This window comes from Ornithorhynchus anatinus, chromosome 12, assembly GCF_004115215.2.
Source record: "Ornithorhynchus anatinus isolate Pmale09 chromosome 12, mOrnAna1.pri.v4, whole genome shotgun sequence".
Lineage (NCBI taxonomy): Eukaryota > Metazoa > Chordata > Mammalia > Monotremata > Ornithorhynchidae > Ornithorhynchus > Ornithorhynchus anatinus.
In genome coordinates, this window is record NC_041739.1 from 49,805,958 (window position 1) to 49,827,464 (window position 21,507).

General features: G+C 54.3%; 1 protein-coding gene across 3 annotated transcripts in view; it reads right to left on the minus strand.

Annotated features, from left to right (window-relative positions):
• Positions 1 to 5,276: 5,276 nt before the first annotated feature.
• The window catches only part of RAP1GDS1 (Rap1 GTPase-GDP dissociation stimulator 1), an 89,639-nt gene continuing 73,408 nt past the window's right edge, over positions 5,277 to 21,507 (minus strand). For all 3 annotated transcript variants that reach the window (XM_029077010.2, XM_029077009.2, XM_029077011.2), the window contains 9 exons: positions 20,993 to 21,118; positions 19,249 to 19,392; positions 17,274 to 17,405; positions 15,911 to 16,045; positions 15,188 to 15,313; positions 14,576 to 14,715; positions 11,151 to 11,277; positions 10,466 to 10,594; positions 5,277 to 5,782 (listed from right to left, as the gene is read on the minus strand). In XM_029077010.2, the coding sequence (XP_028932843.1) occupies positions 5,655 to 5,782; positions 10,466 to 10,594; positions 11,151 to 11,277; positions 14,576 to 14,715; positions 15,188 to 15,313; positions 15,911 to 16,045; positions 17,274 to 17,405; positions 19,249 to 19,392; positions 20,993 to 21,118 (1,187 nt within the window). In that variant the 3' untranslated portion in view covers positions 5,277 to 5,654. The remainder of the gene's footprint in view (positions 5,783 to 10,465; positions 10,595 to 11,150; positions 11,278 to 14,575; positions 14,716 to 15,187; positions 15,314 to 15,910; positions 16,046 to 17,273; positions 17,406 to 19,248; positions 19,393 to 20,992; positions 21,119 to 21,507) is intronic.

Genomic DNA, 21,507 nt, shown 5'->3' on the forward strand with positions numbered 1-21,507 from the left:
TGGTTCAAATTCAACAATCCAAGAGAGCGGCGGAAGACGAGGCTCTCTCGGCCAGGCGGCGTTCCCGGCGCGAGCTGTGTTTTCCAAGCCCCCCGAGGCCGTCCACGGCTGGACGTGGGATCTCGTCAAATCCGTGTCCGAGGGAGCACGCCGGGGAGGCCCTTCGGACCGGGACGGCCCGGTCCTGGTTCCCGGGACTCCCCGCGGCCGCCGGGCCCAATTTCCGCCCGTATCCGTCGGCGCTGACCGCCACGGAGGAGGAGGCCGCAGCCCGGGCGGATCGAGGGGCTTTTGCAGGGCGAACTGCCACGAGAGGCCAACGCGAACGCAAATAGATGACTCCGGGCCTTGGGTTGGTAGTCACCGAAACGTGCGCATTTACCCTCCAATGAGTGTGAGTTTTCCTCTCCCATCCCCAGTAGCAGGGTTGCTACTTAGTACAGCGCCTGGGGCATAGTAAACGCTTACCAACTACCACAGTTATTAAGTAGCTTGAAGGCCCTGCCCTCTAGCATCCGTGTTGCAGAGCTACAGCTGCCCGGAGGTGGACGTGGACCGGATTATAATAATAATGTTAATAATGTTGGCATTTGTTAAGCGCTTACTATGTGCAGAGCACTGTTCTAAGCTCTGGGGTAGATACACGGTAATCAGGTTGTCCCACGTGAGGCTCACAGGTCATCGCCATTTTACAGATGAGGTAACTGAGGCACAGAGAAGTTAAGTGACTTGCCCACAGTCACACAGCTGACAAGTGGCAGAGCCCAGATTATTACCCCCCCCACCCAGTTGGATAATAATAATAATGATGGTATCTGTTAAGCGCTTATTATGTATCTAACACTGGTCTAAGCACTGGGGTAGATACAAGCTGATCAGTTTGGACACAGTCCCTGTCCCACGTGGGGCTCATAGTCTCAATCCCCATTTTACAGATGAGGTGACTGAGGTCCAGAGAAGTGAAATGACTTGCCCCAGGTCACCCAGCAGACAAGTGGTGGAGGCGGGATTAGAGCCCAGCTCCTTGTGACGCCCGGGCTCTACCCGCTTTGGCCATGCTGCTTCTCTAAGATGTTACCTCTTCTATAAAATGTAGAGAGTTATAAAAATCTATAGATGAAGAACCTCATCTCTAGTTATAGATAACTCATCTATAAAGTGGGAATTAAATCCCCCTCCCCCTGACAGACCGTGAGCCCTCTGTGGGACAGGGACCGCGTCCAACCTGATTATCTGTATCTACCCCAGCGCTTAGTACGGGGTCTGGCATGTAGTAAGTCCTTAACAAGAATCGTTCCTAAAAAAAAAAGGAAACGAAAGCTCAACTATTAAGGAGACACCATCTCCTCTGCCTCTCCTAGGATCCCACAGTGGGGTGAACTGCTTCAGTCGTGGGAGAGGAAGCAGAGGAGATGGATCCGAAGGGATGGAAAGGGATGGAAACTGTCCTCAGATTTGCCCCCAACTCCTCGAGTGCAAATCTGAACAGGGTCTCCTTGTTTCATTTTGTAGCTTTTTCTTTTTTTTTTCTTTAACAATCGGTGTTAATCGGTGTTTGCTTGTATTGGAGAATTTCTTTAACGGACTGGGGAAGGGATGAAGTGTCTTCCATTTTTTTCAAAGGTTCAGATGTCAGTAATAATTGCGGTATTGGTTAGGTGCTTGCTACGTGCCAGGCAGTGTACTAAACGCCGGGGTGGATACAAGCAAATCGGGTAGGACACAGTCGCCGCCCCACAATGGGGTCACGGTCAATAGACCCGTGGGGGGCCAAAAGTTCCCGGAGAGAGGTGAGTGGGAGGTGGGTGAGGGTCATCTCTGCCTGGTCACTCAGGATAGAGTACACGCCTGGGAGTCAGAAGGACCTGTGTTAATAATAACAACAATGATTATAATAATGTTGGTATTTGTTAAGCGCTTACTATGCACTGTTCTAAGCACTGGAGTGGATACAGGTTAATCAGGTGGTCCCTCGTGGGGCTCGCAGTCTTAATCCCTATTTTACAGTTGAGGCACAGAGAAAGAAGTTAAGGGGCTTGTCTAAAGTCACACAGCTGATAAGTGGCGGAGCCGGAATTAGAACCCAAGACCTCTGACTCCCAAGCCCGGGCTCTTTCCACTAAGCCACTCCGTCACTTGTCTGCCGTGAGACCTTGGGCAAATCATTTCCCTTCTCTGGGCCTCAGTTCCCTCATCTGTAAAATAGGGATTAAGACTGTGATTCCCGTGTAGGACAGGGACTGTGTCCAACCCAATTACCCCAGCGCTTAGTACAGTGCCTGGCACATAGTAAGGGGTTAACAAATACCATTTATTATTATTATCGCTGTAACACTGTGGATCCCAGAGGACAATTAGCCGGAAAACTCACGTGAGCACAATTTACTGGCCTTTTAATTTCTGGCGCTGCTGGCTGATTTTTGTGTATATAGCTCTCTTCCCAAGTTCATTCTGGAGGAACATTGATTGGGTTATGTTGAGGTCGGTCATGGCTTCAGGTACTGGGAGGTGTTCCCCGTTTATTCAGAGTGTTGCTCCATGTGCAATCTGGTGGATGTGATTTGATAGACCAAGGAGATCCCCCCCCCCGCCCCCCCCCCGGTGACTTTGAGACTCATCCATTCATTCAATAGTATTTATTAAGCGCTTACTATGTGCAGAGCACTGTACTAAGCGATTGGAATGGACAATTCGGCAACAGATAGAGACGATCCCTGCTCAATGACGGGTTCGCTCCATCCTTCCATACGGTCCGGAGTTGAAAATAGTATGTCTCACCTTCCCCACCTTTCCTGCTGGGATAGCCAGTTCTGCGACCCACCTAGTGAAGGAGAATTTGCTTCCTCAGAGGGTGGGATCGTGTCCTCCAACTCCGTTGTACTGTCCTCTCCCAAGTGCTTAGCCCAGTGCTCTGCACATGCTGAGCGCTCGATCAATACCAGGAACTCAGCTATACCAAGAACCAAATAGATTGGTTGAAATAGTTTACCCCCACCCCAGCCAAGAACTCAGAGTAGCAGCATGGCCTAGAGGGAAGTAAGAGGACCCAGGTTCTAATTCCGGTTCTGCTAACTGCTTGCTGGGAGACTTCGGGCCCCTCTCAGGGTGGCACCTGGAGAGTTTCCGGTACTCCGCAGGTCTCGGCCACGGGAGGGAGAGTCGGGCAGAGGCCTGTCCGTTCCATTCCTAGCTTGGCCGGTGGCTAGAGGGTGGAAGGCCATCTGCTACAAGGCAAAACTCCCCCGTGCCGGGCAGCGGCGGCCGGGGAGACGATCCAGGGCGGAGACTCGAGTTCACTGCGTGGAAGGAGGCATCGGTAAGCCACTGCCTGATTTTTACCAAGAAAACCACGGATCCACTACCGGAACAACTGCAGATGGAGGTGGTTCCGGAAGAGATGCGTCTGTGGCGTCGCTACGGCTCGGAGACGACCCGACAGTGTAAGACGAGATCTTGGGTAAGTCACTTCACTTCTCAGGGCCTGGCACATAGCAAGTGCTTAACAAATACCATAAACCCCTCCCCGCAAAAACTGCTCCAAAACCCATGACGTGGGGAGTGGTGGGATAGGGGAGAAGGGAGTTCCCAGCTGAGTCTATGTCTCCTTTCCTTCCTCCCCAGATTTTTGGGCTGGAGTGCTTCGCACACAGTAAGCACTCAACAGATATGATTGAACGAGGAAGGAAGGTATTGTTTCCAAGGAGCCCCAATCCGCTGTGCAGGATTTAGGCAACTGGTAGGGGAGGCCATCTATGGTTGCTTGGGTGGGATTACGGGGAAGCAACCAATTATGGGTTGAGCCTCTCGTTCCCTTTGGTGTCCACTTTCGAGGGGCGATGGCCCCCCTCTGCTCTGGGGACTGTACTGGCCTCGCCCAATCCCGGTCTGTGAGAAGACCGGCCGGCTTCCAGACCAAGCAGGAAAAATTGCAAAATGGCCACCTGCCAGCTCTCCGAAACCTGACCCTGTGCTTTTTCATCTGCATAATCCCAGAGAAAAGTGGTCTGGGCCCTCTTCCTGGCTCCCCTTAAAGGCCAGCCACCATAATATTCAGTCAGATTTGCGCTATGGGTCGGAGACGACTCGACGGCATGACGGGACAATTCGCTGCTTTCCCCAGCCTGGTCTGTTGGGCCTTATTCTAAAGGGTCTGATTTATGTTACCTATTTGCCTTCCTCAGTTTCTCCGGTTTTCATCCGTTTATCGGTACTCACCGAACGCTCCTTGGGGGCCGAGCCCCGGACGAGGCGCTTAGGAGCACGCGATCGAAGTCCCGGCGCGTGCCTTCCAGGGAGATCCCCTCTCCAACCGGGCAGTCCTGAAGAGCCCTGGCCTATTTCTGCTCTTCGGCTTCTAATCTCAACACGGTGAGCTGCTCTTCCTGAGAGGACGGGGCGGGGACTCAGTCCTTGGTGGTTGCCTAACTCCCTGGCGAGTTGGGAAACGGGGTCCGAATCTGCCCCCTAGCACCCCTTGTTCCTAGCGTGGGGTTCTGGGATTTCACGTGTGCTCACTCTCTGAGCACACGATCCGCGGTACACAGGTATATCTGGGTGATCTTTGCTTCTCTTCCCGAATACACGACACTTCGCTCCTCCCACACCAACCCGCTCACTGTGCCTCGTTCTCGACTCCCTGGCGTTCGAACCCTTCCTCGTGTCCTCCCCTTCCCATCTCCAGAGTCCTACTGAAAACCACCTCCTCCGGGAAGCCTTCCCTAACCTCTCGTCTCTCCCGCCCTATTTTTCTGCCTTCCCTATCACCTACGTTTCCTATTGCGCTGTATTCCCCTAAGCGCTTAGTACAGCCCCTTGACCAACCTAATCACTTCGGTCTAAACTACCCCTACACTCTTAGGTAGTCACACCTCACCCCCAACTCACTTGTGTCCACTTCTTTATTCTCATTTGCCCCCTTCTCTGTAATTTCACATCCGACTACCCAGCTGGAACATAAACCTCTTGAGGGTGGGGACCGCGCACGCTCGCTCCATTTTATTTTTCCCAGGTACTCAGTACAGTGCTCTGCACAGCGTAAGCGCTTAGTAAATACCGCCGAGCGACTGTACGGTGGCGGCCGGGCCGCCCGGCCCCGGGCAGGGGACGTATCTTCCAATTCCGTTCCGTCGTCCTCTCCCAGGCGCTTAGGGCCGTGCTCTGCGCACGGGAAGCGCCCGGCACGTACCACCGATCGATTAACGACCCGGTCTTCCCCGCTCCTCTTCCACGGGCGATCCTGGCCGGTCGGAGGTGGTGGCGAGAGACGGACTCCGAGGTAAAGTGTGACCACTTTATTAGTTACCGCTAGGTACAGCGGGTTTGACATTAAGAGCAGGAATGGGGGTAAACGGGCACTGAGCTACGTTTCACTCGTCACTGTGCTTTCCAACGCGCCCCGGACGGAGCTGTTCTCCCCGTCCTCCCATCTCCTGCCCGCTGCCTTCTCTTTGGCCGCTGACCGATCCGCTGCCTCCTGATCTGGTCGCTGACCGATCCGGACGTTGTCCGCGATGGGGGGTGGGGGCGGGGAGGGAAGCGTCGTCATGGAGCGCACCACGTTCACACCAGCGTCGGACGACAACATGCACTTTCTACTCCTGCGGGTCAAGCGTGAGGGAGACGGGGGGCTGCGGGTGGGGGCGGGCGGGCCGCTCTCAGCTGCCCACGGTGAGTCTCTGCTCTGTGAGGGACGCCTGCTGGGCGACCGTTTTGTTCTCGTGGCCGCGGAGTTTCGACACGACGTCGAGGAAGGCCAAGCCCCGCACCTCCTTGTGGAGCGGCTCTGGAAAACAGAACGGAACATGGAGTCCCCGCCTCCCGCGGGGCGAGGGGAAGGCGCTCGGGGAGGACGCTCTGCCAGGCCCCGCTCGAGGGAAAAGACGGTCAGTGGGTCTCGTCGTGTCCTGTTGTCGATCCCGCCTGGGCCCGGCGGGCCAGGGTGACCCGGGGTGGTCTAACCGGGCTCCGCCGCTTGCCGGACGCGTGACCTCGGGAGGGTCATTTCACTTCCCGGGTTCCTCTAGACCCGTGAGCTCGTTGTAGGCGGGAACCTGTCTGGTGTTCTCTCCCAAGCTTGGCACACAGCAAGCGCTCTATAAATACGATCGAATGTATGGACGGACAGGTTCCTCCTCTGTAAAATGGAGATTTTGGTACCTTTTTTTTGTTCTTGTAATAACTGTGGTATTTGTTAAGTGCTTACTACGTGCCAGGCACTGTTCTAAGCGCTGGGGTAGATACAAGATAATCAGGTTGGACACAGTCCCTGTCCCACGTGGGGCTCACAGTCTTAATCCCCAGTTTACAGACGAGAGGACTGAGGCACAGAGAAGTGAAGTGACTTGTCCAAGGTCACCCAGCAGCCAAGTGGCAGAGCCGGGATTAGGACCCAGGGCTTTCTGACTCCCGGGCCCATGCTCTATCCACTAGGTTAATGCGTTTACCGTGGGCCGAGCACTGTCCCGAGGGCTGGGATAGAGATACAAGTTTATCAATTCAACATTCGGTCTCCTTCCTACGTAGATCCATGTGGGACAGAGACTGTGTCCCATCTGCCTAAATTATCTCCCTCACTGATGATGCTGATGATAAGGGGGAGGGAGGTCAGTGCTTGTAGTCTAATAAGCCCTTAACAAATAGCCCCATTATTATTATTACCGTGAAGGATCTTCTCAGTGCTTAGAATCACTCAATCAACCAATGGTATTTGAGCACTTGTTAGATGCAGAGCACTGTTCTATGATGCTAATAATTATGGTATTTGTTAAGCGCCTACTACGTGCCTAGCTCTGCTGTATGCGCTGATGTAGATACAAAGTTGTCCCACGTGGGGCTCATGGTCTTAATCGCCATTTTCCAGATGAGGTAACTGAGGCCCAGAGAAGTGACGTGGCCTGCCCAAGGTCACACAGCAGCCGAGTGGCAGAGGCGGGATTAGAACCCACGTCCTCCGACTCCGAAGCCCAGGCTCTTTCTACTAAGCCGTGCTGCTTAAGCGTGTGGGAGAGTACACAGTGTTTGAACCACAGTACTCACCAAATACCATAATTATTCAAGGAGCCCTCTTTTCTTAGGGAAGCAGCATGACTTAGTGGAAAGAGCCCGGGCTTGAGTGTCAGAGGTTGTGGGTTCTAATCCCAACTCTGCCACTTACCAGCTGTGTGACTTTGGGCAAGTCACTTCACGTCTCTGGGCCTCAATAAAATGGCGATTAAGACTGTGAGCCCCATGTGGGACAACCTGATTACCCTGCATCTACCCCAGTGCTTAGAACAGTGCTTGGCACCAAGAAAGTGCTTAAAAAATACCATCATCATTATTATTATTATTATTATTTTCTTACTGTTGTCAAGTTTGGTTCCCCACTCCTCTTGCCTCTCGGCTCCAGAGCAGGGTCACAGGTTGGCAGGAGACGTGAAAATCCGCTTCAGATCCACCCGGCCACCAACGGAGCCTCGACACTCCACTGCCGCACTGACTTTCAAGCTCTTTCCGAGGGCTGTCGGAGGAGCTCTGGAAAGTCGGGGTTCGGGGCCTCCTACCGGCATTTGTGCCCCTTTCCACCCCCCCCCACCCCCCAACGTGGGGGCGTTTCTTGCCGGCCTCGAATTTCAGAGCGGGGAAACATCCCCTTTATCCACCCCTCGCTCTGCCCCCCAGCACTTACGTCTCTGTAATTTCTTTATATTAAGTTCTGTCTCTCCTTCAAAGCGCTCTGTGGGCAGGGAACTTGTCGGTTATATTGTCCTCTCCCAAGTGCTTAGTACAGTGCTCTGCACACGGTAAGTGCTCAGTTAAGTACCACTGATTGATTGAAGTGCAAGTTACGTCTCCCCTCAGGATCCGTGTCCTGAGGGGACATTCATTCTTCCTCTCTTACCTTGCTTGGGGGGGCGGGGGGTGGGTTGAGCTTGGCATCTACCAATCTCAGCGTTCTTCGCACCCTCCGCACCCTCACCCGGGGACAGGTCTTAGTCCCGCCTCTGCCCAACGCTTGGCTGCTGAGGAAGAGAAGGTTTTTCCGCCAAGCCCAAGGGAGCTTTCGCTTTGGGCCCTCCTCGCTCGCTTCCGCCTCCCTCACAGCGAGGGGCGATGAGGTTGAAAATGTCCCTCTACTTAACTGGGGGTTCCGTGCACCGGTGGTAAAAGGAAGAAGGGAAGCGGTGTGGCCTAGTGGAAAGAGCCCGGGAGTCAGAGGATCTGGGTTCTAATCCCACCTGTCTGCCGTGCGGACTTCTCTGGGGCACGGCTTCTTCAACGGTAAGATGGAGATTCGATATCTACTCTCCCTCCTAGTGAGACTGTGGGCCCCAAGTGGGACAGGGGCTGTGGCTGACCTAATTGACCTGTGCCTACCCCAGTGCTTAGGACAGTGTTTGACACATAGTAAGCACTTAACGAATACCATAAAAAAGAAAAAACAAGAAGGGTTACTGCCTTCTAGGATTCAGCCGGAAACACGGGAGACTCGTTTCCGAAGGCAGAAGAGTTTCCGCGATCTCCGTCGGGGCCGGGCCCTCCTCCAACGACTGCCGCTTTTCCCCGTGACTGTTGATGATGACGGTATTTATTAAGCGCTTACTAAGTGCCAGGCACTGAACTATGCACTGGAGCAACCCTTCCTCCTTGTACGAAACTCCGTGCTTCTCTCCCGCTTCTCACCCTTGCCTTACCGCTCGGCCTTGTTTCCCGGCTCCGCGTCCTCCCCTGGCCCTCTGGCCGGAGACGATTCCGGGTCCCCCGTTTTCCTTACTCTCCTCGTGCTTCTCTGCTCACACACTTGCCGGTGACCACCCCCAAAATTTTCCACATAGGCCCCAAGCCCACCGGGAGACCCATCTGGCGACCCGCCGCCCGGAAGCTTTTTGGGATCCAAGAGCCGTCGGCAGCTCTGGCCGCCATACGTGGGGAGGCGGTGTGGCCTACTGGCTAGGGCCACTGGGAGTCAGAAGGTCATGGGTTCTAATCCCGGCTTCCGCCACGTGCCTGCTATAGGATCTGGGGCAAGTCCCTTCACTTCTCTGGACCTCAGTTGCCTCACGGGGATTAAGACTGAGAGCCCATGTGGGACAGGGACTGTGTCCAACCCAATCACCTTATATCTACCCCAGTGCCTGGCACCTAGTAAGCACTTCACAAATACCACAATTAATATTATTATTATTATTATTACTACTACTGCACGTCACTGACAGCCCTCTTGCCTCAACCTGAATTTAAAGCTTTTCAGCCCATAATAGTAATTGGGGTATTACTAAACTGGGACTAAACAGCTTACTATGTGCCAGGCCCCGGGGTAGGTAATAGTGTAACTGGATCTAGTCTCTGCTCGTCCTGGGACTCGCTTTCGCAGAAGAAAGAGGTTTTTAATCCCCACTTTGAATGAAGAAACTAAGGCCCAGGGAAGGTAAGTTACTTGCCCAAGGTCGCTCGACAGGCATGAGACAGAGCCGGGATTAGAATCCAGAGGTCTTCCGACTCCCAGGAAAGGCAAATGATTTGCCCCAGGTCTCCCAAGTTCCAGGCCTGGCTAGGCGAGGAAACTGAGGACCCGAGAAGATATGGAAAGAGCCTGGGCTTTGGAGTCAGAGGTCATGGGTTCGACTCCCGGCTCTGCCACTTGTCAGCTGTGTGACTGTGGGCGAGTCACTTCACATCTCTGTGCCTCAGTTACCTCATCTGTAAAATGGGGATTAACTGTGAGCCTCACGTGGGACAACCTGATTCCCCTGTATCTACCCCAGCGCTTAGAACAGTGCTCTGCACATAGTAAGTGCTTAACAAATACCAACATTATCATTATTATTATTAAATGACTTACCCCAAAGGTCACACAGCAGGCACGTGGTAGAGCTGGGATTAGAACGCAGGTCTCCCTACACCCAGGCCCGGGCAGATGAGGGAACTGAGGCCCGGAGAAGGTAAATGACTTACCCCAAAGGTCACAAAGCAGGTACGTGCCGGAGCCGGGATTAGAACGCAGGTCTCCTGCCTCCCGGGCCCGGCCTCTTTCCCCGAGGCCTTGCTGCTTCTCAGGTCTTCTCGGCTGAATTGTCACAAGAAACCTTAGCACTCCGAGCCCCTTCTCGTGAGGGAGAGGAGTCGTCCCACAGGGGTCAGTGACGTCCAGCTCTAGGGACACCACGGGAAATTCTGTGGACGCCAGGTTGGCCCGTGGCAACTCTCAGTGGTACAAACCCAGGCCATGCAGGGTGGGGTGAAAGCCACGAGAGCTACACCCAGGCCCAAGTACTCTCCCTTACTCAGGCGCGTGAGTGAGGAAAAGGAGCATGGCAACTAATCCAGGCTCTGCCACTGGCCCACTGGAAGACCTCGAGCAAGCCACTTAACCTCTCTGGGCCTCTGTTTCCTCACCTGTAAAGTGTGGATTAGAGCTCTGTTCTCATGGGGGCTTCTGTCATTAGTAGCCGCGGGCCGCACCCCTGGCCCGGCGTGGAACACTCACCGGACCCCATGAGCGCACAGATGAGCACCATGGAGTTGTACTTGATTTCGGGAGCGCTGCGCTCCTCAGCCAGCAGTCTGTGGAGGATCTGAACCAGCTGCGCGTTTTCTAGGTCTTTCTCGGCAGTGCCTAGAACAGGAAACGGTGTCGCGTGAGGTGGGGGCACCCGGAAACGGCCTCGAGAGTGCCGCGGGCCTGCACAGCCTTCTTCCGGAACCCGGCCCCGAGGGACCGCCCCGGACCCTCTCTTGGAGAATCTTTCCCGTCGGCGAATAAAAGTCGTCGTCGCGGCATTTGTAAGTGCTTACTGTGTGCCAATCGCTGCACTAAGCACGGGGGTAGGTATGACAGCAGCAGGTTGGGCACAATCCCTGCCCCGTGAGGGGCTCAGGGTCTAAGAGGGAGACCGGGGATCGAATCCCCGTTTCACCGATCGGGGAACTGAGGAACAGAGAAGGTAAGTGGCTTGCCCAAGTTCTCGCAGCGGGGAAGTGGTGGCGTCGACTGCCCCGGGGAGTCTGGCACTGGTTTGGATGGGGCAGAAAGAGAAAGGTGAGGGACCCTTCCTTTTGGGGAAGGATGAGGGCGGCTCCCCTCGTTCTCAGCCCCTTAGCCCTCTCGCAGGGAGGTCTTGGGACCGAGGCAGAGAAGAGGGTGGAGAAGCGTCGGGCCCTGGCCCGCTCACCTAATTCCAGAGCTGCTATGAGCGCCAGGGCCACCAGGGCCTCGTTCTGCATGATCACGTGCTCGCTCGTCGCCATGGTGACGAGATGCTGGACGCCTCCGCTCTGCACGATGGTTTTTATCACCTCCTAAAATAAGCAGAGAAGGCCACGCCTTCAAGAGCTTGGGCCCGCAGCGGGGAGGCGCGGGCCTCTTCCCCTGTCCCGCTCCGGCTGAGGCCGGACGGCGGAGCCACCGCTCACGGGCAACCGTCCGGGGGGAGACGGAGTGCGAGGGAGCCATTTTGGCTTGTGGCAGGTTCATCCAAGATGGTCGCTTCCCTGCCCCCTGTGGAAAAACGGCATCTTGGCTGAGACGTTGCCCAGGACGTACTCCGGCGGGGGGGGGGGGGCGGGGAACCCCGAAACCTGGGGGGAAGGGGGAGATGGTGACAAGCAGAGACTTTGGCTTCACAAAGAAAGAATCACACTACCCCTATTTCCTTCCCCAAGGCAAGGCTACAACTGGTCTGATGATGTCCACCGAGCAGCGTGGCCCAGCGGCTAGAGCACGGGCCCGGGAGTCCCAAGGACAAGGGTTTTAATCCCGACTCCACCGCTTGTCTGCTGTGGGACTTTGGGTGAGTCACTTCTCTTCTCGGTGCCTCAGTTACCCCATCCGTAAAATGGGGGTTGAGACCGTGAGCCTCACTGTGGGACAGGGACTGCGCCCAACCTGAACTGCTTGGATCCACCCCAGTGCTTAGTACCGTGCCTGGCGCATAGTAAGCGCTCAGCAAATGTCACAGTAAATTGGAGGGCTGATTATGATAACGGTGGAATATATTTTGGGCGCTTACGATAACTGCGGTCCTTGTTAAGCACTCACTATGAGTCGAGCACTTACTGAGCGCTGGGGTAGATCCAAGATAATCAGGTTCCACTGGGTGCTCTCAGTCTAAGTAGGAGAGAGAACCTGAACTGGATCCCCATGTCGCAGGTGAGGGAATTGAGGCGCAGAGAAGTGAAATGACTTGGCCAAGGTCACACGGCAGACAAGCGGTGGATCCGGGATTCATTCTAATAACAATAATAGTGGTATCTGTTAAGCGCTTACTCTGTGCCATGCACTCTACTAAACGCTGCGGTGAATACAAGCTAAGCAGGTTAGACAAAGTCCCTGTCTCCCATGGGGCTCACAGTCTCACTCCCCATTACGCGGATGAGGTAACCGAGGCACGGAAAAGTGAAGTGACTTGCTCAAAGTCACACAGCAGACGAAGCCCGTCAAAGGGCAGGGACTGTCTCTATCTGTTACTGATTTGTACATTCCAAGCGCTTAGTACAGTGCTCTTGCACATGGTAAGCGCTCAATAAATACTACTGAATGAATGAGTGGCGGAGCTGGGATTAGAACCTATGACCTTTTGACTCCCAGGCCCGGGCTCTACTACGCCTTGCTGTTAGAATTTGAACGTTTACTCTGAATCACAGGCAAGGAATTGGATGCCTGAAGTGTGAAGATTAGGAGCCGTACAATCCAAGTGGAAAACAGTTAACGGCCCTCAAAAAACTGTCACCTTCGTGGAGTGAGCTCTAAACTGTGAGCTCGTTGTGGGCAGGGAATGAGTCTGTTAATTGTTGTATTGTACCCTCCCAAGAGCTGACTACAGTGCTCTGCACACAGTACGTGCTCGATAAATACGACTGAGTGAATAACGGAGGATACAAGCAGACACTCACAGAATCATGGGAACCAGAGGGAAAACAGAAACAAGTGGCAAATGACAATGTCATAACTGTGATAAGTGCTTACAGGATGCCAACCACTTAAGCTTCTCTGGAAGCTTCTCCAGAACTCAGTACAATGCTCGGTTCCTAGCGAGCACTTCACAGATACCCCAGTCGATCTCTCAGTGGTATTCATCGAGTGCCTGGCTGGAACAGTGTTAGACACATAGTAAGCGCTTAAAAAAAATCATTATCGTTATTGAGAAGCTTTGAAAGGAGTCTGGGGCAACTGGGTCAACCTCTGGTGATGATGGGGAGGAATGGGAGAGTTTCATAAAGGGGTCAAAGAGGATTCTGAACTTAGCGTTTCAAATATTCCCCTGCGGGGACGCTCAGAAATGCATCTTTCAAATGCTAAGCACTTGGGAGAGTTGATAGACCCGTTCCCTGCCCATAAAAAACTTAGTCTAGAGAAGAAGCTTTAAGTCTAGAAGCAGAATATCCCCCTTAGAATATTATCATCCCACAAAATCTGCTGGGTCCTTTGTTCTTCCTCTGCTTCACTGGACTCTCTACAGGAACTCATCAATCTCACGATTTCGGCTACCGTCTCCATTTCAGTGACTCAAGGACCTCTTTCTTCAGTCCTGACCTCTCCCCTCCCCTGAAGGTCACCTCCATCCAAGCGGACACCCCAGATGTCAAGATCTCATCTTCCCTCAGCATTCTCATTTGCTCTACTACTAACTGATCAATGGGATTGAGCGCTTTTCTCCTCACCACTGGCTTTAAAGCACTCAATCACCTTGCCCGCCCCAACCTTACCTTGCTGCTCACCCCGCTCCTCTAATGCCATCCTACTCACTGGACCTCGATCTCGTCTATCTTGCCGGCGACCCCGTACGCACGTCTTCCCTCTGGCCTGGGTCTCCCCGCCCGCCCCGGGCTTCAAACCCTAGTAAAACAGCCTTCCCTGATGAAGCTCTCACTTCCTCTACTCACTCTCCCTCTGTGTCACCAAATCGCTTCGAGCTGTCGCCACTGTCTCGTCCTATGCTGTCATCTCCGACCCATAGCGACACCCTGGACACATCTCTCCCAGAACACTCCACCTCCATCTACAATCGTTCTGGCCCCCTTTAAACACCTGATATTCAGCCCCACAGCGCTTATGTACATGTCCGACTACCCCGCGATTTCCCCCATCCGAATTGCTGCACCTATCTCCCCCTGTCTAGACCAAAAACTCCTTGTGGGTAGATAGCGTGTCTACCCACCTCTCTCTCATTGTCCTCTCCCAAACGCTGACTCTATGCCCTGCACACAGTAAGCGCTCAATAAATACCCGACTGACTGGAAAGCAGTTCCTTCTGAAGGTTGGTCATCCTTCCCCCCGGGGCTGAGTGCCGCTCACTCACCCACATGATGGGGTGGGGGATTAGCTGGGGGGCCTTACTTAGGGTCGAGGACAAGTGACCACGAATGCCCGGCTGACCCTCACGCCCGGATACGGTCTCGCCGACCGACTGGCCGTCTTCGAACCAATTTAAATTCATCTCTGCCATCCGTTGCCCGGGTCGCAGCACCGGGTCGGGGAGACGAGCGCTGGGTGCCTCGGACCAGGGAAAAGACCACAGCATCCCATCCGTAGCCCAGCATGCCCTGCGGGCCAAACTCCGGCCCCCACAGCGAGCCTCCCGCCCCCGCGGGAACTCACTTTGGATTTGCTGTGCCGTATGAGGGCCGAGAGCAGCCTGTTGGATTCGCCCATGACGCCGGCGTGCTCCTTGGCTTCACACCATTCCACCAGGCGCTCCACCAACGTCTCGTTCTTCCCCAGCTGCTCAGCAGCTTCCGCTGCGGGAAACAAAGGGCAAGAGCGCGGACGGGTTGGTCGGAAACGCCGCCCGCCCGCGAAGAGCCGACTTCGGCCGGGGCCGCTGGGATGAGGGCCGGGGAAGACCACCTCATCCGTGTCACTCTCCTGGGAAGCTGGCGGCTACTTAAGGCTCCAGCCGACTCGGGGGGAAGTGGGTTCGGGATGAAATTCGAATGCCAATCCAAGCTGTTGGCTTCGGGATGGGCCGAGTGGACTCCGCGCTCGCTGCCTGCCTTTGTGGTGACCAGAATTCAGTCAGTCCTGAATAGACTGTGTCTCCCAATGAAGCCAAAAAGGTCACGATGAGAAGGGGGAAAACGCAGGTCCCTGGCCATTATCAGCCCTACACGGACGCCGCTGGCCCTGGCAGACGGTGGCCCGGAGCGGCCACCGTACCGGCTCTGAGAGACCCCTCTCCCCGCAATACGCGGCAGGGCTGCTGCCTTTTACCTTTAGCGTCTATCAACATCCTCAACGTTCCCAGAAGTTTGAACTGAACGGGGGGCATCTCCGATTTCAGGAATTTCAACACGGCCTCGGCCACGCCGGCTGCCAGCATCTTGGCTTTGTTCACAACTGTGGGTGAGGGGGGGAGGGAGATGACGATAAAGAACCGAAGGCAGGAACGAAGCCCACGCTCCCAGGGTCGGAAACGTTCTGGGGAGAAGGCCGGAAGGATCCACAGCGGGACCCTGAAATCCTGCTCCTCCAGCCTTTCGGCATTTGGAGTATTTGTCCTTGTCATTTCTGCGGTTACATCTCCACCCAGAGGCCTTCCCCGCTGAAGCCCTCTTGTCCCCGACTCCCTCTCCCTTCTGGGACCTTTGGGCACTTGATATCTGCCCCGCCCTCAGCCCCACTGCCCTCATCTGCGTGTCTATAAATTACACATTATAAATTATCTCTATTCATGTCCGTCTTCTAGACTGAGCCCGTTGGTGGGTAGGGATCGTCTCTAAAATTCACCAAAAGGTACTTTCCAAGTGCTTAGTACAGTGCTCAATAAATACGATCGAATGAATCTGTAAAATGAGAATTAAGACTGTGAGCCCCACGCGGGACCGGGACCGCATCACAACCTGAAAACCTCGTATGTGCCCCAGCGCTCAGTGTAGTGCTCGGCGTGTAGTAAGCGCCGAGTAAATACCATGAGAAGCAGAGCGGCGTCCTTACCCGGGATGGCCAGATTCCGGAGCGCGCTGAGCGCGGCGTGCTGCACCGTCACGTTCCCGTCTTCCACGTGGCGGTCGAGGAGGACCATGAGCCTTTGCACGATTCCGCTCTCCACCATGTGGATGCAGTTTCCGTCTGAGCGAGACGAGGAATTCATTCGCTTCCACCCCCCCATCCCCATTCCTTTTCGGAAAGGCCGTACACAAGGACGGCGGCCAAAAGCGCAACCATCCAGTCACCTGGCCTCCGGCCACCGTCCCGCCCCGACTTCCCGCCTGCTGGACAACCGGGGACACCAGGAATCGGTGGAGGGAGGGAAGCTCATTCCGGTGACTAATGCGGGGGGTTCTCCGGAGAGCGTGGAACTGTCATCGTCTCCCATCGCTCCATCCATGACTCAAGAGTATTTATTTCTGAGGGTGGGGGGTGGCATTTAAGTGCTTACTACGTGCCAGGCACTGTACTAAGCGTTGGGGCTCTGTACTAAGTGTTAGGGTCTTTGCTCTTGGCAGAACAGTGTACTTAGCGCTTCGGCGATTATGGGAGAGTAATTATCTCAGAAACCCTTTTGGGTAGGTCTCAGGCCAATCAGTTAATCCACGGTATTAACTGAGTGTTTACTGGGCTTTCTATGTGCAGAGCACAGAGAAGCAGAGCTGGGACTCAAAAGGACTGGGTTCCAATCCTGCCTCCGCCACTTGTCTGCTGCGTGACCCTGGGCAAATCACTTCCCTTCTTTGGGCCTCAGTGACCTCATCTGTAAATGGGGATTGACTGTGAGCCCCTGGTGGGACAGGGAATGTAGCCAACCTAATTAGCTTGTCTCTACCCCAGTGCTTAGTACAGTGCCTGGTACAGGGTAAGCGCTTAACAAATACCATAAAAAAAAAACAAAAAACCCAAAAAACAGAGTACCGCTCTTAGTGTTTGGGGACGCCAAAGCCAGAAAACAAACACACAAAAACACACGCACATCCCCGGGGGCTGTCTCTGGATAGTCAGCCCCCGACCTCGATGCCAGGATACCTCCACGGAGTCACCCCGAGGTGCCTGGAGAGAGGAGAGATCCGAGGACAACCTCTAGACTGGAAGATCACTGTGGGCAGGGAATGTGTCTGTTTATGATTATATTGTCCTCTCCGGCGCTCAGTCTAATGCTCTGCACACAATAAGCGCTCAATAAATCCAACTGATTTACGACCCAGGCCCGGGCGGGGCGGGGGAACTTGACGCTCCCTGGGTGCGGCGGGGAAGAGGCTGGGGCCCAGGCTGAGGGCCAGCCACTGTCGAGCCGCGGGGCGGACCGTTAGGGAGACACGGCTCTCCCCGACGGTGAGGAGAGATGGCACCCGCACGGGCTTACCGTTCCTGGCAAAGTTGGCGATGGCTAAGGCGCCCGCCAGCTGCAACTGGTGGTTGTTGGACGGGATCCAGGACAGGACCCTTTGGAAGACGCTCCCCTTGCCGCCTTCGAATAACTTCTGCATGGACTCGTCTGCGGTGGAGGGGCGGGGGAGAATGGAGCCCGAGGTTACGCAAGTGAGAGATACACACCGTCGCACCCCTGCTTCTCTCCCTGCCCCTACCCAGTTCCCTCCCTGACCGCCATCTTCAACTTTTCGCTCTCTAATGCTCCTTCCCCAGCTGCTTTCAAACATGCCTACGTCTCCCCACTCTATCAGCCTCCTTGCTGACCTCCCAGCCTCCGGCCTCTCCCCATTGCAGCCCACACATCACTCCGCTGCCCGGATCAACTTTCTACGAAAAAGTTCAGGCCGTATTTCCCCACTCCTCAAGACCCACCAGTGGTTGCCCATCCACCTCCGCGGCAAACAGAATCACCTCACCGTCGGCTTTAAATCCCTCCATCGCCTCGCCCCCTCTTTTCTCACCTCGCTACTCTCCTACCGCAACCCCGCCCACACGCTCTGCTCCTCTAAAGCTAACCGACTCACTGTGCCTCACAGCCTCTATCTCGCCTCGGACCTCTCATCCACATCAATCAATCAATGGCATTTATTCTTGTCTGCCCGTCTCCCCCCGATTAGACCGTAAGCCCGTCAAAGGGCAGGGACTGTCTCTATCTGTTGCCGACTTGTACATTCCAAGCGCTTGGTACAGTGCTCTCCACATAGTAAGCGCTCAATAAATACTATTGAATGAATGAATTTATTCAAGTGCTTAGTACAGTGCTCTGCACACGGTAAACGCTCCGTGAATACGACTGAATGAATTTACTGAGCACTGTACTAAGTGCTAGGGAGAGTAACAATACATCAGAATTAGCAGACACATTCCCTGCCCATAATAAGCTTACAGTCTAGAGGCCTAGAACGCCCTCCCTCTCCATATCCCACCGTGACTCTCCCCCCGTTCAAAGCCTTATCGAAAACACACCTCCTCCAAGAGGCCCTCCCTGACTGAGCCCTCCTTTCCTCTTCTCCCCCTCCCTCCTGCACCAACTTGACTCTCTTTATCTGTCCCCTCCCAGACCCACAGCACTCATGTACATATCCGCAATTTATCTGGTCTCCCCCTCTAGACTATAAGCTCACTATAGGCAGGCAATGTGTTCATTATATGGCTATACTGTACTCTCCCAAGCGCTCAGTATGGTGATCGGCACACGGCAATCACTCAATAAATACAACTGATCGACTGACTGATTCACCTAGAAACTGGCTTTGGCCACGGGAAGCTGTATGGACTAGTGCATGGCCATGGACTAGTATGGACTAGAGCATGGGCCCGGGAGTGGATTCTAATCCTGGCTCCACCGCTTACTGCTGGGTGACCCTGGGCAAGTCATTTCACTTGTCCATGCCTCAGTTCCCACACGTGCAAAATGGGGTTTTGATCCCCGTTCTTCCTCCTACTTAGACTGTGAGCCCCATGTGGGACCAGATGATTTTGTATCTACCCCAGGATACAGGCTTAGTGGATAGATCAGAACCCAGTCAGAACCACCTGGGTTCTAAACCTGGCTTCACCACGTGACTGCTGTGTGACCCTGGGCAAGTCACTTGGCTTCCCTGGGCCTCAGTTCCCTCATCTGTAAAATGGGGATTAAGACTGTGAGCCCCACGTGGGACAGGGACTTTATCCTTTTACTGTTGTATCGTTATACCGTACTCTCCCAAGCGCTTTGAAGAGCGCTCTGCACGCAGTAAGCGCTTAGAAAATACGACTGACAGACTGACGGGGACTGCGTCCAGACCGATTTGCTTGTATCCACCCCGGCGCTTAGTACAGTGCCTGGCACATAATAAGCGCTTAAGATGACAATTACTACTGTTCTACTACTGTGATTGCTCCTTTTACTAGCCCAACCCACTCACCTCCAAGAAGCAGTAAAACCATGAGGTCGGAAGCGGTTTTGAGCTCCGCGATGTCGTCCTCTTTGTCGCTGTCCACTTTCTGCTGGACGGTGTCTAACAGACACTCCACCAGGCCCGCTTCAACCAGCTGCAGCTTAATCACATCTGTACAGGCACACGGGCAAGAAAGGTGAGCCGACAGGGGATGGGAGGAGGAAGTGAAAGGTAGGGTGGGAGAGGCTGGGAGGGGATGCGGTCTACTGACGTTCCGGGTCCAGAACTGGGTTTGGAACTGCTAAGAGAAAAGACAAGAAGTGAAGTGACTTGCCCAAGGTGACAGAACTGACAGGTGGAAGAGCCGGGATTAGAACCCCGGTCCTCCGGACTCCCAGGCCCGGGTTCGATCCTCTAGGCCGTGCTTTAGGGCTTTCCCTTAGTTGAGCGAACCCCCGCCCTCGGGAACCGCTCACGGCTCACCGCTAGTCCTCCCTTCCTCCTCCTCAGCCCCGCGACGGAAGCTTGGGGGGTGAACGGCCTGGCCTGGCCCCTGGCCCGGCCTCCAGAGTCCAGCTGTGGGGCCGGGGGTGGCCCGCTTCTTTTCTGGTCCAATCCCGGAGCCGGGGCTGGGCGTCTCTCAGCCCGGCTCTGCTCCTGGGGACATGGGCTCTGGGAGGGATGGGGGGCATGTGTGTGCGTGTGTGCACGTGTGTGTGGACGGAGGGGGCTTGAGGACAAAGCCTCAGAGAACCCCCCCTCCCACCCCCACAACCGTGCACAGCCTGGCCCCAAATATAATAGGTAAACAGCCCTGACAGGCGGCCAGAGTTTACCCGGCTCTGCCTTTAGCTTGCCCAGCCTCCGATCCTCTGTGATATGATGCCATTTTAAGACAGAGGCAAGTGGGGGGACGAGTGGGGAGGAGAAGGAAAATAGGAGCCAAGTGTCCCGGAGGACACGATTCCTGTCTTTCCCCTCCCACAGGCGATCCGACTTTGAATCCTCCCTACGTTCCCTCCACAACATTTCAAGAATCTGCCCTGTCCACACCCAGTGACAGAATAATACCAACAATTTATGGCATCTAACAAATATCTTCTAAGTGCCAAGCATTGTGCTAAGCTCACGGGTAGAAACAAGATAATCAGATGAAGTCATCGAGAAGCGGCGCGGCTTAGTGGAGAGGGCCCGGCCCTGGGAATCAGAGGACTTGGGTTCTAATCCCGGCTCTGCCACTCGGCTACTAGATAACCTTGGGCAAGTTGCTTCATTTCTCGCTGCCTCAGTTACCTCATCTGTAAAATGGGGATTACGACTGGGATCCTCACGTGAGTCATGGACTGTGTCCAACCTGATTAGCTTCCATCTATCCCAGCACTTGGCCTGGCACCTGGCATATAGTGTTTAAGAAACACCATTTAAAAATAAACAAATTGAAGAAAAAATGTAGTCTCTATCCCACACAGCCTAAGGGAGTGAGAGAACAGGTATTTAATCCCCAGTTCACAGATGAGGCACAGAGATGTTAAGTGACTCATCCAAGGTCACACTGGTTCTCAATCCCGAACCCTTCCGGGAAAGGGCCCTTCCGACAATCTCTTCGCTGACCAGCGTAAATTCAGCCTCGTAGCAAAAACGGCATTCGACTCGATCGTATGACTAATGAAATGGAGGAGGTGTCACTTGAAATAGCTGACAATTTTCTACCTCTTCCAGCAGAGCAGCTGAGAAAAGACACAGTAAAGAAAAGAGCTATTTCATTTCTCACCATTTTCTGCCAAAGGAGCTAAAACTTCAAAAATCATCTCCTTCTTATCGTGTTCGCCTTGCTTCTTGAACAGTTTTACCAGCTCCTCGGCAATGTTGGTGTAGGCAAACTGCTCTTTGCTTGACTCTGCAAAATATGGAGGAGAAACTGTAAATACTAAAGATGAACCCAAATTAACGTCCCACCATTTTCATTTCCATTCACGAGCGGGTCAACCTAGCCCATGATGAACACTTATAATAATGACGATGATAACGGTGGTATTGGTTCAGCATTTACTGTGTGCCAGGCGCTGTTCTAAGCGTTGAGGTGGATACAAGCAAATCGGGTTGGACACAGTCCCTGTCCCACCTGGGGCTCACAGTCTCAACTCCCATTTTACAGATGAGGTCACTGAGGCAGAGAGAAGTGAAGTGACTTGCCCAAAGTCCCACATCAGACAAGTGGCAGAGCCAGGATTAGAACTCACAAACTTTTGTTTCCCAGGCTGTGTTCTATCCACCACTCCGTGCTGC